Source organism: Polypterus senegalus, chromosome 3, assembly GCF_016835505.1.
Source record: "Polypterus senegalus isolate Bchr_013 chromosome 3, ASM1683550v1, whole genome shotgun sequence".
Taxonomy (NCBI): domain Eukaryota; kingdom Metazoa; phylum Chordata; class Cladistia; order Polypteriformes; family Polypteridae; genus Polypterus; species Polypterus senegalus.
Window position 1 is genome coordinate 210,824,168 of NC_053156.1, and position 18,176 is coordinate 210,842,343.

Sequence of the window (18,176 nt, forward strand, 5' to 3'; positions counted from 1 at the left end):
AAATTATCACAGATAACCTAAAAATTATGACTTGCAACTGAAAGAGAAAGAAACAATGTTTTAAAAAAAAAAACATTTAAAATAAATACATATCACTGCAGCATGGCTTTAACAGTGGAAAGATTACTAAGAATCCAGCTGTCTTCAAATTAAAATAATAAATTCTATTCAACTGTTAAAGCTTAAACTCAAATAAAATGTACAAAATGTTAGAACAGACTTAATTTATCCACTACAACCCTTAACATGCTATAAGTGTATCAGAAAGGTCCTTGCTTTGTACCCATTCTTCCAGGGAAAGGATAAAGCTCCCTTCAATAGATGGAAAAACTTTATAAAAAAAAAAAAAAAAAAAAACTTTTACGATTTGCTTGTTAAAAGAAAAAAAAAAACTTTAAAAATATATTTTAATCATTGTTTAAAATACAATTCTATTATCCTAGTTTATATTGTCCATGCAACACTTTCACACAGTGCAGTGTGCTGAAATTGAAGATTAGAATCAGCCAATATTGATGTTGTTACACCCTAGTTCTTCACAATCCATTTAAGTCAGTTTCTGTTCAACTTCAGGTCCTCCATCTAATGCATAGCTAATTTTCGAATGAGTAAAATCAAACTTGAGAAAAAAAACAGAGGACTAATGATTGTGTGATGTGATTTGTGGAATATAGTGGAAATGGCCAAGGACTCTTTTAGAAGAGGCAAAATAAGACATTGATTGGGCTTCTACTATGGATGTAGAGGATTTGTTCTGTTCTGTGTATTGTATTGACCCTCTTCTTTTTGACACACACTGCACGCCCAACATACCAGGAAAGGGGTTTTTCTTTGAACTGTCTTTCCCAAGGTTTCTTCCATTTTTTCCCTAGTGGGTTTTTTTTGGGAGGTTTTCTTTATCTTCTTAGAGAGTCAAGGCTTCTGTCAAAAGGCAGGGCCTGTTAAAGCCCATTGCAGCAATTCTTGTGTGATTTTGGGCTATAAAAAAATAAACTGTTTTGTATTGTATTGTACACTGTCGGACATCCTCCAGTAGAATCATATCTGAGAATCAAATGTGAAGCAGGAACTGTAACTGCAGAACACCTACACCATAACCCACCTCACACCACTACCCAAAACATTTACAAGTGAAAGAAAATGTCTTTTTCTTATCATTAGAGAAGACAACTGCTTCTAAGACAAATAACAGGCTGAATAACAGATGAAAATGTTACCCTGCTTGACGCAAAAACACATTGAAAATGCAAGAGTTAACTCCTAACTCAAGACAGACAGTATGGTTGTACTGTATAAACCATGAACTGGCTATAGTTTTGCTAGACCACAAACTCTGACAAAAGTCTGCTTTAAAAAAAAAAAAAATGCCACCTTATCATGGTGGAGGGGTTTGCATGTCCCAATGATCTCAAGAGCTCTGTTGTCAGAGGGTCACTCAAGGCAAACTGGTCCTAGGCAAGGGAAGTGACAAAGAGCGGTTCAGAAAACCTCCTATGAATGCATACAAACATGGGACGGAGTTTTTCCTCACCCGGACTCTGGCCACCAGGACCCTCCTCTGGAGCCAGGCCTGGAGGCTTAGCTCGATGGTGAGCACCTGGTGGCCGGGCCTGTACCCATGGGGTTCAGCCAGACACAGCCCGAAAAGGCAACATGGGTCCCCCTTCCCATGGGCTCACTACCTGTAGCAGGGGCCAAGGAGGTTGGGTGCAGTGTGAGTCAGGTGGTGGCCAAAGGTGGGGACCTTGGCGGTCCGATCCTCAGCTACAGAAGCTGGGACGTGGTGTTGTGTTTTTACACTTAAACCAACAGTAAACTAGTATATTAATAAAGACAGACACAAATGCAGCAATTATCAAATATCAAACAAATTCCAGCATTTTATGTGTAGTTCCAGCAGTAACGTGCGCATTAATACCAAGGTGCAGGCATATCATACATTCAATGCAATTATTTGTAACATTAAATAGACCTTATATTTAGTCTTAAATTCTTACATATACATAATATGTGGAATGTCACCTCTCTGAAGGGAAGGAGCCTGAGCTAGTGCGCGAGGTTGAGAGGTTCGGCTAAATATACAGGTGCCGGTAATAAAATTAGAATATCATGACAAAGTTGATTTACTTTTCATGTTCATACCTTTCAGTTGGCCAACATTTCTAAAACTCCTTTTTTTGCATTGGTCTTAACTGATATTGTAATTTTCCGAGATACTGAATTTGGGACTTTCATTAGTTGTCAGTTATAATCATCAAAATTAAAAGAAATAAACATTTGAAATACATCAGTCTGTGTGTAATGAATGAATCTAATATACAAGTTTCACTTTTTGAATGGAATTACTGCAATAAATCAACTTTGTCATGATATTCTAATTTTATGATCGGCACCTGTAGTCGGCCTCACCTTGACGCACAGCGTGGACTCTGGAACCAGTCTCCTTGAAAGGGGCTGGACTCTCTTCCACTCTGGAGTTGCCCCCGGTGGGTAGCGCCAAGCGGGTGTGGGCATACTTATTGCCCCCTTGGAGCCTGGTAATTGGGGTTCACACCGGTAGACGAGAGGGTAGCCTTCAGGTGGGGGGATGGGTCCTAACTGTTGTTTGCTCGTATGCGCCGAACAGCAGTCTGGAGTACCCACCCTTTTTGGAGTCCCTGGAGGGGGTGCTAGAGGGCGCACCTGCTGGGGACTGCCTCGTTCTGCTGGGAGACTTCACTGCTCACGTGTACAATGACAGTGAGACCTGGAAGGACGTGATGGAAGGAATGGCCCCTCCGGTCTGAACCCGAGTGGTGTTTTGTTATTGGACTTCTGTGCATGTCCATAACAAACACCATGTTCAGGCATAGGGGTGTCCATATGTGCACCAGGCACCAGGACACCCTAGGCCTCAGTTCGATGATCGACTTCGTGGTCATGTCATCAGACTTGCAGCCACATGTCCTGGACACTTGGGCAAAGAGAGGGGCAGAGCTATCAACTGATCACCACCTGGTAGTGAGTTGGCTTCGATGGGGTGTTGTCGCAGCAATCTCCCAACCCATTGGTGGACACCGGCGGTGAGGGATGCCGTCAAGCTGAAGAAGGAGTCCTACAGGACCCTTTTGTCCTGTGGGACTCCAGAGGTGGCTAACAGGTACCAGCAGGCCAAGCGGAATGCTGCTTCGGTGGTTACTGAGGCAAAAACTCGGGCGTGGGAGGAGTTTGGGGAAGGCCATGGAGAACGACTTCCGAACGGTTTCGAGGAGATTCTAGTCCACCACCCGGTGTCTCAGGAGGTGGAAGCAGTGCAGTGTCAACACTGTATATGCTGGGGGTGGTGCGCTGCTGACCTCGATTTGGGACATTGTGGGTCGGTGGGGGGAATACCTGGAAGACCTCCTCAATCCCACTAACATGTCTTCCAATGAGGAAGCAGGGCCCGAGGACTTGGAGGTGGGCTCTCCCATCTCTGGGACCGAGGTCACCAAGATGGTCAAAAAACTTCTTGGTGGCAGGGCCCCGGGGGTGGATGAGATACGCCCAGAGTTCCTCAAGGCTCTGGATGTTGTAGGACTGTCTTGGTTGACACCCCTCTGCAACATCACATGGACATCGGGGACAGTGCCTCTGGATTGGCAGACCAGGGTGGTGGTACCCCTCTTTAAGAAGGGGGACCAGAGGGTGTGTTCCAACTACAGAGGGATCATACTCCTCAGCCTCCCTGAAAAAGTCTATTCGGGGATCCTGTAGAGGAGGGTCCGTCAAATAGTCAAACCTCGGATTCAAGAGGAACAGTGTGGTTTTCATCCTAGTCGTGGAACAGTGGACCAGCTCTACAATCTTGGCAGAGTCCTGGAGGGTGCTTGGGAGTTTGCCCAACCAGTCTACATGTGTTGTGGACTTGGAAAAGGCATTCGACTGTGTCCCTCGGGGAATCCTGTGGGGGTGGTCCGGGAGTATGGGGTACCGGACCCCTGATAAGGGCTGCCCTTTGTCATTGATTCTGTTCATAACTTTTATGGACAGAATTTCTAGGCACAGCCAGGGCGTTGAGGGGTCCGGTTTGGTGCGCTCAGGATTGGGTCACTGCTTTTTGCAGATGATGTTGTCCGGTTTGCTTTATCAGACCGTGATCTTCAGCTCTCTCTGGATCGGTTCACAGCCGAGTGTGAAGCGGCTGGGATGGGAATCAGCACCTCCAAATCCGAGAAAATGGTTCTCAGCTGGAAAAGGCTGGAGTGCCCTCTCAGGATTGGGAGAGAGATCCTGCCCCAAGTGGAGGAGTTCAAGTATCTCGGGGTCTTGTTCACGAGTAAAGAAAGGATAGAGCGGGAGATAGACAGATGGATCGGGGCGGCGTCTGCAGTGATGCGAGCTCTGCATCGGTCTATCGTGGTGAAAAAGGAGCAGAGCTGAAATGTAAAGTGCTCAATTTACCAGTAAATCTACATTCCTACCCTCACCTATGGTCATAAGCTATAAGTAGTGACCAAAAGAACGAGATCGAGAATACAAGCGGCTGAAATGAGTTTCTTCCACAGGGTGTCTGGGCTTTCCCTTAAAGATAGGGTGAGAAGCTTGGTCATCTGGGAGGAGCTCAGAGTAGGACTACTGCTCCTCCGTATTGAGAGGAGTCAGATGAGGTGGCTTGGGCACCCTGGTGAGGTGTTCTGGGAATGTCTACCTCGGAGGGGGCTCCGGGAAGACGCAGGACACGCTGAAGGGACTATGTATCTCAGCTGGCCTGGGAACGCCTTAGAATTCCCCCAGAAGAGGTAGTAGAAGTGGCCAGGGAGAGGGAAGTCTGGGCTCAAGCTGCTGCCCCCGCGACCCGATCTCGGATAAGCGGAAGAGGATGAATGGATCACTTAAGAATGACAATTAGTATCTATCCAAATTATCCAAATGTTCTGATATGTTATGATAAGTGTTTTTCTATCCAAAGTTATCTACCTCATACCACTTTCTGCACAGTGTCACCTTAAAATACTGCCAAACACTAAGAGTTAAAAATAATAGGAAAGCCAATGAAAATAATATTAAACGTTATGCTCACCTCAATTATTATTATTAAGAACATTCATCTGTGACCCACAGTATGTTAATTATAAAGATGCTTCTGCACCAAATTGTTGCAAGTTGTTTAATCAGTTGGTTTTTAGTTTGAACTTTTAAATTAAAACTTTAACAGAATAATTTGGGTAACTTGGTTCCTAAGGTGCAAAGCCTACTAACGCTCACGTTCAAATTTTTTAAGTTGTATTTCACATCACTTCTTTCAACTACCTTATTGAACTTCTAGTTGATTAGCTTCTGTAGTAATTAATAAAACAGATATTTTTCTGCCTATAAATACAACCTGTTCTGTGGGGTGCTTCACAACGTCCTGTATCATCCATCCCTTTTAGCCAGCACATGGCTCTATAATTTCTAATATGAAGATGGCAGGGAAAGTTGAATTTGAAGAAGGATTTATACTTTGTGTGCAGGGTGAACAATGTATCAGTGGAAGAATTATTCACAGTATGTGTCTTTTTATTTAATTTCACCCATCATGCAAAGTGGCTACACAAATTTTGAGCAAGAGACACTTAGATGACATTGTTTCTTAATCATTCAAGTGCATTATGCTTCTCTGGATAATGGCATAGGCTAGAAAATATATATCTATCATTTACATGATCTGGGTCATTGTGAGCATAAGTAATTTTCAAATGGAACACCTGAATGTACTTAGATGTGGCATTGCAAAGATCAGTGGGTATTTCATTATTGTTGTTGTTATTATTATTTTAATAAGCAGATGCTTTCTTCCTACCAAAAAAACATTTTTTGGTCATATATAAAACAAAAATTAAAGCATGTTAAGAACACAAGTTATTTAGACTCCTAAGAGCTCAGCCAGTGATGGTTTGTAATGTGGGGCACTGGCCCACCCCAGCGATACATTTTAAAAACTACTTAAATTAATTAGGTAATGCAAAATCATCATGAAATACACTTGTTTACAGGTATGTGCCTGGTGTCACTGCATGTCAACCTCCATTAAAAATTGGCTTAGACTCATATTTGTTTTATTTCTGTGTGAATTCCTATACTTTCCTCCAGCCAAATGAGAGTGTATGCAAGTCCTTGACCTTTTGGTAAGCAGGTGACTGGAGGCTGTCCTTTAATTGGTTGCTTTCAGCTTTTTTTGGGGACACGGCTCTCTGCTCTCCGGACACTCTCTCTCCCACATTTATTGGCAATGAACTAGCATTGTTTTAGTTTTTTGTTTTTTTTTTTTCTTTTCAATCTAACGCAATTGGACACAGTTCACACCCGCCATTAATGTAGCTACAGATGGGCAAGCATGACTTTACGGAGATGGCAACTTCAAGTGGAACTTCAGAAATCAAAGAAAAATTCAGTTATTTCTTTAATGAAATACACCTTCATAAATCATTCACTTGAAGAAAAAAAGAAGATAAAGGTGGCTGGACCAGACTAACCTGACATAAGAATTCAGCAGCAGGCAAGTGATTGAGGTTAAGCTTACATATAGACTTTTTCCAGCTCCTGTTATGACAAACAGAGTTGGCTAACTGGATGTGCTGTAACTAATGCCTTTTTTTGCTTTCTCCATTTATTTTTTCAAAGCATCAGTATTGAAGCACTGTGGACAATGACAGGGACGGGAGACCTAAAACATCTTTATGAAAAATGCAAGTGTCTTTAAAGTAGCCACGGTCATCTGGAGCAGTGTTTCTCAACCAGTAGCACCAGTCATCCAGAGCTGTGTTTTTCAACCAGTGTGCTGCAGCACAGTGGTGCAACTGTGAGTGCTATCCAGGTGTGCTGTGAAAAAATAGTGTAGTGCACCTGGGTCTGAACCTGAGACAGATAGACAATTTCCTTGGGAGATCGAGGTCTGTTTGAGGAGGACAGGACTACCTGGGGAAACTGGCATAAAAGCAGTGCACTTCAGACATGCCTCCAGGCTGCTACAGTCCATCTGCTTGGGTGAGTGGTCGCCAGTGAGTTTCCTAGGACCAGTGCAGAGTGGGCATACAAGTAACCTTTGATGAAGAGAGGGGTGGGAAAAGGGATGAAGCAGCTGAGAGATGGCCAGCAAAGTGGTCACTTAGTGAGGTGTCTGTGAAAGCTGATCTCGTGGCTTCATTTTTACTGGCTTGTCTGGTTGTCCCACCTCTACAGACAGTTGAGGATATTTATGAAATAAAATATGTTTGTGGTTAGTAAGATAGTGGTGTGCATTGGGATGGTTTTGGTTACAAAAAGTGTGCCACCAAAGAATAAAGGTTGGGAAACACTTAGTGAAATGACTCAATTTAATTAGAAGGTAACTGAGAAGTTTTCAAGCATGCAGGAAAGTGGAGCAAAATTTACGTTCAAGGAAATAAAGATATCCTGCTCATAAAGGCAGAATAAGATTTAGATTGGACTTGTCCTTTCAGTGTAGTAGAAGACAGGTTGGGGATCGAGTTTTCTTTTAGATGTGGGAGTTTGTGGATCTTACAATGTGAATTTTTGCACAGGTGAGGTAAGCCTGGCAAGCATGCATAGGACCGGGCAGACTGGCATCAAGCGTAGAATAAAATTAAGATGGGAATGACTCTGTGGTGTGGTAAATGATAAATGCAAGACTTGAGAAAAAAATCAGAGGACTAGTGATTGTGTGATGTGGCTTGACGGAATATAGTGGAAATGGCCAAGGACTCTTTTAGCAGAGGCAGAATAAGACACTATTATGGATGTAGAGGATTTGTTCTGTTCTGTGTATTGTACTGTATTGTATTGACCCTCTTCTTTTTGACACCCACTGTACGCCCAACCTACCTGGAAAGGGTCTCTCTTTGAACTGCCTTTCCCAAGGTTTCTTCCATTTTTTTCCCTACAAGGGTTTTTTTGGGAGTTTTTTCTTGTCTTCTTAGAGAGTCAAGGCTGGGGGGCTGTCAAGAGGCAGCGCCTGTTAAAGCCCATTGCAGCACTTCTTGTGTGATTTTGGGCTATACAAAAAAATAAATTGTATTGTATTGTATGTGTTATTGTACAGACGGAAGTGCATGTTATTAGTGGTGGAGGTGCAGACATTATGGTGCGAGTTCTGGCAGAATGGGAAGCGGGGCAATTTAGAGACAGGTGTAGTATAACATTTAGGTGGCAGGTGCACCTGTTCCTCACCACATGTATAGGCCAAGTTATGGGAAGAATAAGGGAAATGTCATTGTCATGGTCTGAATTTGTGGATCTTAGTAAAAATGGGAAAGCTGGCATTCAGATGTGAAAGGCACTCTATAATAGATAAGTGCTGCTTCAGTTTGTTCCCCCAAAAACTGCATCCCTGCCCAAATCTTATTAACCAGTTTCCACTAAAAACAACACTAAACAAGATGGTAGTCTATTGTAATACCTACTCACTCACATAATGACAGGTTTGGAAGTCAGACATTGTATGTGACATCATAGCAGCAGCAATCAGGCTAAATACAACAGATACTGTAAGGATGAGCAGAGTTTACAAAAATATGCATTGTATAGAAAAGGTAAGCAAACTCAAAAAGGTAGGAGGATGGGTATTTATAGGAACAAGTGGAGAGGAGAGAACAGGATTTAAATACACTTCTGCTTCAAATGAGAAATGAGCTACATCTTAGCTTTTTTTTAGTAGAAATCAGTAAAGATGGAGGCATTATATTGAGAATCTGCTAAATTCCTCCAAGGTAGATAACCGTATCAATATACAGCTCTATAAAAAATTAAAATAAAGTTTTAGAAGTGGATAGGACCATGAGGAGTACTTTAGCTACCCAAATATTAAGTGGAAAAAACACAAATGAGAGAAAAAAAAATCTACTTTCAAAAGTGTGCAATTAAGAGGACAAAACTCATGGGCTAGAGGCAATTGCTTCATTGGGATTTAATGATCATTATGTCATTTTAGAACACTGTGAGATTTAATACATTAACACCAAAACTAATTTTTACGAAGCAGATTTGGCATAAAGCTTTATGGGCTTTGTGAGTCTAAAATGAGATACATTTGGAATTTGGTTCAGTACACAGGGAAAGGGACAATGTTTAATCCGAAATACAATCAGTAGTACAGCATTACTACATCATCAGTGCCGATTTTGATAGATGCTCTGCTGGATCAAGGTTACTGTGTAACCATGGACAATTTTTTATACTTCACCAAACCTATTTTACATGTTGCTTCACAGAAAGACTGACGCATATGGAACAGCGCATTCCAACCGTCATGGCATGCCTGAACACTTTGGCAGAGCTAAATTAGTGCAAGGTGTGCTAGTGGCTTAGCAAAAGGGTAAAGTGCTTGCACTGAAATGGAAGGATAAGAAAGAGGTTTGTCTTCTTAATAGCTTACATAATGCAGCTACAGTCACTGTACAGGCAAAAGGCAACAAGCAGATTACAAAGCCTTGTGTTGTGGTCAACTACAATAGCACAATGGGTGGCGTACATCGTGCAGATCAAGAATTGACTTTCTATCCCATTATGTGGAGTCAACAAAGAAAAAAAAAAATACTACAAAAAGATATTTCCTCATCTGCTGAAACGGTGCATTTGTAATGCATTATACAAACAAAAAGCTGGCAAAAGTGGATTGCATGCAAACTTAACATGCCAGCTTGAAGATCAAACCATTACTTCACATCCACTATCCAGTCGACCCAGCACATCGTGGATTAATCCAGAGCATCTTATTGGTAGACCAAATCCCCAAATCTGCATATCTTTGGAAGGAAACCGGAGCACAGTGTGGAATACAAGCAGGAAATACCAGCAACACAACTCCCTGCAAGACAGCAGTGCTACCGCCCCACCACCGTGTCACCCCCATGTGTGTAATTATTAACAGTATTCATTATTTAAATGAAATTATACGTAAAATGTAACATACACACTTTAATGCATTTCATCATGAAAGTGATATCAAGTATAAATCTAAAGATTCTAAATGTGCAGAGAGTTGGAATATCATACATTTAATGTGTTTTGTGTGGTGATCTATTGCTGCTTGGTTAAAGTGGACATTTTGAGATGAAAGCCGAAATTTCCACTTTAATCACAAAATACATGTTTTCACCGTGTTCTTTATTTTTTTTCTCAGTGGGCTCAAATACAGCGCTATACATTATGTTGCTGTTGTGAAGTTGCAAAAAAAAAAAAAAAAAAAACAGCACAAAAGATGGTATGTGAGACTTTTAAAATGTATAGTGTCATTACGATCGGGAATATGCGACACTTGAATATAAAAGCACCACGAATGAATCTGTATGTCTGCATTTTGCTTTACCACTTTGAATCATTCATCAAACAGCAAAGCGTGCACATCGATCCCCGAAGGATCTTCATAGAGGCTTGCTGTCACATGTAGATAGTAAACAGAGACTCTGACGTCACATTCCGACTTTTAGCACACTGTGCCCCACAACTTTTTGCTGGTACTGCAAATCGCACACACGTCGCGTCAATTTCTGAGGACCTGCTCAGAGGACGCGTGAAATGAACGCTGGGAACGGGTGGCAGCCATGATGCGGGCGCGTACGCGTTCTGAGTGTGAAGTATAATTGGCTCTAAGGAGGTTAAAACTGAGTACATTTCTGAAATCATCATGAAAAAGAACTTTTAAGGCATCCCTAAATTGTTCTATGAAAAAATTTGTTACCCAGTGTATTTTAATTCAAGCAATCAATAAATAAATTAAAATAATGATATGTAATATATAATAGTAAAAATATTTTACAAAAAGAAAGGAATACATACAAACTAAATATAATAAAGCATACTCAAAAAAAGGCATACAATTTTTAAGTTCACATTCATAAAAGGCTTTCCCACAAAAAAAAATAAATTTAATTTAAACCACATTTTCCTACTTCTTGTAAGAGGTTAAAATTAAATTATTGAATAAGGGTGAAAAATTGAGGAAATGCATTTGCTTTCAGGCTGAGAGGGGTCATTTTTACCTAAAGGTCATGTCAGATTTACATACTGAAACTCCTTAATTTTAGAAGGGAAGCACTTCATGTTTAAGGACTGCAGCTGCTAAATTCTCACCACACCTCAATCACTGGAGCTTCTCAATCACTGTGGCATTACACCTCACACCTCAATCACTGTAGCATCTGCTCAGCACTGAACCAAAAAGCACTGCAAAAGGTGGCAAAGTTGGCACAGAAAATTACTAATATACACCTGCCTCCAGTTCATGATGCATACTATCTTAGAAAGGCAAATATTCATAATTAAAGACCTCAGCCGTTCTGCACAGTCACTTTTCTGCCTCCTCCATTCTGACATATAGTACAGGACCATGAGCACACACACCACTCAACTCAGGAACAGTTTTTACCAAAGGGCATAACGTTAATCAGCAAACACTCATACAATTATGTGTTTTTATATATGTTGCAACCAATGAATGGTGTGGAGTACAGTGCCTTTTTAATTTTGCTTGTTGTTGGTATTACATTACCATCTGTAGTTGCTTATCATGACCAGACTAAAATTTCTTTGATTTTGCATACAGCAATAAACATAAACTTGAACACTGTACATTTTGAAAGCAAGTATAGGTGAGACCCAATTCATCATTTCACTGGACACACAGGTTCAGATTTTTCTCATAAGTAATGACACCACCCACTCACATTCTAAAAATGAAAAGCCATCAGTAAGACATGGTATAGTTCAGTATCACACAGCTGATACAATAGTTAACAGGACAATAGACGTTACCTTTAATTCAGCACTGATTGATGTATATAGCAAGATCTTCCTAGTAACTGATCTCAAAAACAAATTTGAATATTGTTTTATAAGACAAGATTTATATTATTTTTCCTAGATAAACCAAGAGCAACTAGTTGTAGTTGTGGTGTTCCTAGGTACATTACGCCCCAAGCTGAACGCCTTGTAAATAAAAACAGACAAGCAATACAAGTGGGATACCTCTATAATGTGGTCATCATTTTTATACAGCACTGTGCTGTTCATGTCTGACAGTTATTAAAGCAATAAACAGTTGTAAATACAATTTTGTCCATTTTCACAATTAAATGATTTTCTTGTATACTACAAACTGTTTATCCATTTTTGTCTTTTTTGCTTGCCAAGAAATTCCATCCAGTTAGTGCATATAAAAAGCCTGCACTTGAATTTGACAATGTAGAGATACAGCAACATCTACAACCAACGTGGTGGAGATGCAATACATGAATCATCATGAAATTTTCCAATTGGAAAAAAGGTAAATAAAAGGGCAAACTCCAGAGATTTCAGGTGCCTACCAATCTTTTTAGTTACTGACAAATTTTCAAGTATACAGGATTAAGCACCATGACAAAGATATATGTTGAGGAGGGTAGAAAACAGAAATGCAATGAGGGAAAATCCAGAAAACTGGTTATGTTGTGATAGTAAACAACAAAGTGATTTATCATTTATTCATCTATTTTTGATCTTGATAATCCTTTACATAATTATGAAAATGTAAAAACAAGACTTGGATGAAACATCATCCTGTCTCACAAACACATAAAGCATCACAAGACGAATCACAGCAGGTAAATTCTGAGTAGTCAATGAAACCATTGCATCCCTCTGGACTGCAGAAAAAAGGATTACCTAAAGAAAACCCCTGCTATAATTGAGCAGAACGTGCCAAATCCTTAAAAAGGCACCCCAATGTGATACACTACTATTTCATAAGTACTAAGCACATGTCAATATAACCAAAAGAACACATGTTGGTTATATTGAAATAACAAAATAGGAATATGAAATAGATTTGAAATAACGGAAAATACAGGAGTGTTTTAAATCATTTGAACCAAAAGACTTTAACAGTATTCAATACACTTAAAGATGAAATGAGAAAAAAGTCTACAAGGAATTGTAATTAAAGCAGACACACTTAATTTGACATATTACTGAATACATTGTAATTCTTTGTAATTGTAATTTATTGCAATTGTAATGAACATTGTAATTCTGCTTAGACACACTACCCTGATTTCAGCCCACAACGTATGCAGTACAATGCAAGCTTCTGAGAAGGTCTTTGTTCAATAAAAAGATGAATAACAAAAAATAAATCACAATTTTGTACATGTGATCTAAATGACTTCCTATTATCTCTGTTTTATTTTTATGATTATCACAACACCAATCTATTTAAGGTTGCCCATAAGAACAAATTAAGACACACAGATCTTGAAATCACACCTCACTGATTTAAAAAAAAGTTGATCTGAGAGATTAAATGATACACATCTCATAATTCATCATGAAACAGAATTTAACTATAAAGTTGCTGTAATTTTGCAGGTATTTTTCCACAGTGAAAGTACTGTTTTATTTGTTTATAGTATTTTACTGTTAAGCAGAATGCATTCTAGGTTAAGTATGTTTACAGTAAAACTACTGTTTGTAGAGATACAATGCATCTTTGGAGGAGTAACTTTTAGTTGCAAACAATGTAGTTTGAAATTAAATCTGTTGCAAAACCTACATCAAAACAGCAACTTTTCCTTCTCCTCCAGACAACATGGCTTGATTTTTTTTTTTTTTAACCAATGAATTTAGTTTGATTATTTTCTCAAAGCAACTTTGTATTAAGTTTCTGCAAACTGATAATTTTTGAGTAATATGTACTGGTGGAAAAAATGTTTGAATGGGTTACCATACAATGTTTCAGCACTTTTTTTGATACACTTACTGTATAGTCTTAGTGGAAAATTCAACATTTGCATTAAGTTAGGAGTTATGCATAAGGGAATGGTTCCTACACCGATAGGAAAGAAAGTTAAAGGTAGTCATCAAACATTTATTCCCAATTGAGGCAGGACATTATTTATAGTAGGCTGTTGTTAATAAACTGGCAACTCTGACACCTTACATCATGAAGATGTAGATTTTTTTCTTAACCACTGAATTACCTTAAATGTCTGAAAGTGTGAAGACTAGTTTTACATTAACATGTAATGTGTGTGTGTAATAGTTTAACTAAGTGTTAATAATGATATTATTTTATCATTTTGCAGTTTATTAACTGCACTGGATTACTTGAATTAACATTAAATTATAGTAACATTTTCACAGTGTTTGAGAGTGATTTTTAAGTGTTTTTTTTTTACAGTAATTTACTGTGACGGTATTACAGGGCAATCTTTAAATGAGTGTCACAGAACTTACCACAGACCACATGCAAGTTGCTTACAGTAACCAAATAACCAAAGGATGCTGATAACAAGCAGAGATGTCTCAGGATATAGCAATTCTAATATTGTGTTAGAAATTAAATTTGCTGCAGTTGAAAATTAAAGGTAACTCATCTTTAAAAGTTTTTCAAGGAGGAAAACTACCAAACATACTTTATCAATATTAAATGTCCAATGTGCCTACACGGATGACATAATTAAAAAAAAATAATAATAATCTTGTAAAACAATTTATGGAAAACACTGTCTTAAAAGGCTAATTTCAGAAAATGTAAAACATTTAGAATTCAAAGGCCAACACTAGACGATTACTGTCAAGTATGGCGCTCCTTTGACTACCACCAGTACTCACCTGTGAGCTCAGGTATCTTTTTAAGCATTCCTCACACACTGCCTTCTTGCAGCATGACAGAGGTTTGATGGACTTGTCCTCCAAACAAATCCTGCAGGTCAGGACAATGCATAGTTTGTAATCCGTGGAGTAAACGTTGTCCAGTGCAGAGGAGTCAATGAGACTGGAGACTGAAAAGGGCTCGGGGCGATCCGTGTCGTTTTGTGGTGCTAGTTCTACCCTGAAGTCATTGGCGACTTGATGATCCCTGAGACTCTCCTGGGCATGATTATCCCTGAAAACTGTCGGTGGTGAACCCTCCCCGTTGTAAGGTATCAAGTGGAGCACGTACTCCCCGGAGCAACTGCTAAAGCGATGCCTCTCTTTTTCTGAAGAAAGGTCCTCCGCTGTGTAATTAGCAAAGTGGTCACTTCCACTCAACGCCGGGTGAAGTATGACGTGATCTCCAGTGCATGAAAACGACAGGTCCCCTCCATTGTTATGAGTAAGGTGATCCTGATCATTTGGGGGTAGCAAGTCCCTCTTTTCTTGATGACTAAGATGATCCCTTTCCTTTAACTGGGGCAGGTCCACCCCGGCGTGAATAGCAAGGTGATCGCTCTCGGTTGAAGGGGTCAGATTTCTATCGATGTTCTGAGTGACTGAACTACTAAGTGGGACCAAGTCTACTTTGGTATGAAGGGCAAATTCTGACACAGTTTTAATATGCGCCTCATCAGGCAGTTTCTCCTGCAACTCCGGACCAGCGTCGCTCCACTTGCAGTACACCGTACAGTTGACGTGTTTACCGTCTCCGCTCGCTCCTGTCATTGTATTGCTACTGTAAGCTCGACTTTCTGTCGCTTCTAAACTATGAAATTGTACAGTTTTCTCCTCGCGATCTTCACGTCCTTCTGCTTCACGCGTGGGGGGTCCATCTCCGATGCTATGCAAAATGTCCAGTTGGCCGCTCCTTTCCGAAGCTTCAACACCTGCCAGCTTATTAACAGTACCTTCCCCAGTCTCTTTACTCTTAACCTCTGGGCCGCCGGTGCCATCGACATATATTGTGAACAGACGTTCATCGCGCAGAACCTCGCGATTTCCAACTTTGTCCGTGGGATCAATCCGACTGTTGTCCGTAAGACCTGGCAGCGCCTCGCCGCTTTCCTCCGCGTCCAGGTCGCTCGTCTCCGGTCCCACCTCACGACTGACGCAGCCTCGCGTATCAGTTGTGGCATTAGCTGCAGAGATTTGCTCATCTTCCATTCCCGATGTGTAACTTCCCATTGATGTTCATTTGCTTGCGAGTCCACTTGAAACAGTCCTAAAACAGAACCCGCCGCTGTTTCTGCTTCCGGGTCTCGTGAAAGAATGATAATTCCACGCTAGTTGACTGATTGAGTGTTTGTGCTTGCTTGTATTTTTCAGCGATTAAGGATTTGGTATTAAGAGAACCCTTTTTTGGAGTTAGTTAGACTACGTCGTTCAAAAGTACAATGTTTTTAAAAGCAGTCATAATGCATGGCTTCTCTTGTCGTTGTGTGCTACAAACGAGGAAAGTTTCGCATTTCTGCAATCACAGGAGTTGCCTGAGACACAGCTCTTCTACGTCCGTGTTGTAAGGTACGCTTCAATATTTAAGGCTGCATCTGCTGCCAGATTAACTGTAGTAAACGCGCACAAGAAAAATACAACACGTTCGCTTACCGCCTCGCTATGTTCAGTCTGTTTAAATAGTTAATTAAAAAAAAAATGTTAACAAAGAAGCTAAACTTGCTTGCCTGTGGAGAACACTATTTTGTTCAATTGGGTTTTCATTCTATAAAAAGTTTAGCTGTTCTGTCATTTGGCGTCTTTTATACTTAATGATTTACTCTACTTTAGACTCTACACAGATTATTATGAGTTCTTGAATTTCTAGCTGTGGATTATTTTGTTGTTAGTGGTACTGCTATCAGTTTTGTCAGAAGTATCATTTGTCACACCTATATCTTTTTCAAATGGACAACAGTTTTTACTCTATGGAAATTAATTGATCCTGCCCTTTAATGAAGTCATTAATTAGCATTCATCTTCTTTCCAAATCCACATTGCTTGTGAACCTTTGTCAGCAGGGGATTTCTCTTTTTCCAGTGTTAATCCATTCATTAATAAACTTAATTAATCTGTACTTGACATAATTCTTTCCATCTACAGAAAAACCTCTGCCATGTACATGAAATATGGTCTTGTGCTATAGGACTGGAATTCAGAAAGTTTCTACTTCATTACTCATGTCTGGCTCACTGAGTCACCCAGAGCAAGTTATTTGAACTGATTGTGGTCGATTTGCAAATAAATAAAAGTAGTTGTAGAAAAATTCTACACTTATAAAGAGACTCAGAGCAGTGCTATATTTTTTTTTTATGACACTGGAAATGTAGATAACTGATCAGACTTTAATGTGTGAAGTACTGTTAAGCTTGTTTGGTATTTAATATACAATTATGCATCATTTGTTACTTACAAAGATATAGTGTACTGTCATTCATTCATTATTGAACCTGTTTAATTAAACCAGTTCAAGATTTATTTTTAAACTCTCATATAACTATATAGGCACATGATATCTGACATATATATTTATCTCAGTGTGTCATGGCATTGCAGTCCCATCTATAATTATGTAATGTCATTCCATCCTCCTACACTGAGCCTTTAAAGTACAGTACTGGCTTTTCACAATGTGATGTCTCATGCCAATCACCTTTACTGAACTTCAAAAAGAGTTGTTTCTAAGTTCATTTATCCGTGTGCTTCTACTATATAATAAAATATTACTGTCTGTGTGTGTTTGTGTGTGTGTCTGGTCCCTCCAAGAAGTGCCAGGCAAATGAGGTTGAAATGCACAAGAAGGAATAAAAGCGTAGAAGGCCTGCTGATGGTCACCTTCAAAGATAACAACAACAACAACATTTATTTATATAGCACATTTTCATACAAAAAGTAGCTCAAAGTGCTTTACATAATGAAGAATAGAAAAATAAAAGACACAGTAAGAAAATAAAATAAGCCAACATTAATTAACATAGAATAAGAGTAAGGTCCAATGGCCAGGGTAGACAGAAAAAACAAAAAAAAAAAACTCCAGACGGCTGGAGAAAAAAATAAAATCTGTAGGGATTCCAGACCATTAGACTGCCCAGTCCCCTCTGGGCATTCTACCTAACATAAATGAAACAGTCCTCTTTGGATTTAGGGTTCTCACGGAAGAACTTGATGATGATTGTCACATAGACTTCTGGCTTTTAATCCATCCATCCATTTTGTGATGTATTCACAAAAATAGGAATGATGTTTTCACAGCTGGTAACTTGGTAGCATCTACAATTGGTGTTAGTCAAAAAGTGGACAAGAGGTGAACAATTTAGCACAAAATGACAGAGTCTAAGAAGCAGGCTTTATGGGTATGTGCTCAAGAGAAGGAGTGCCAGGCAAGACAGGTACAGCCGAGAAAAAATGTGCTGAAGGTACACAAATTGCAAACTTGAGTCAGATATCTCCAAATGATGCATCTGATTATAGTAAAAAGTATATGATTATTTCTATTTAATAAGGTCATTTTATTT

General features: G+C 39.6%; 1 protein-coding gene across 1 annotated transcript in view; it reads right to left on the reverse strand.

Annotated features, from left to right (window-relative positions):
• rnf217 (ring finger protein 217) overlaps positions 1–16,178 on the reverse strand; it is a 160,675-nt gene extending 144,497 nt beyond the window's left edge. The window contains exon 1 of the mRNA XM_039748403.1: positions 14,587–16,178. Coding sequence (XP_039604337.1) covers positions 14,587–15,855 — 1,269 coding nt within the window. The 5' untranslated portion in view covers positions 15,856–16,178. The remainder of the gene's footprint in view (positions 1–14,586) is intronic.
• Positions 16,179–18,176: the final 1,998 nt, after the last annotated feature.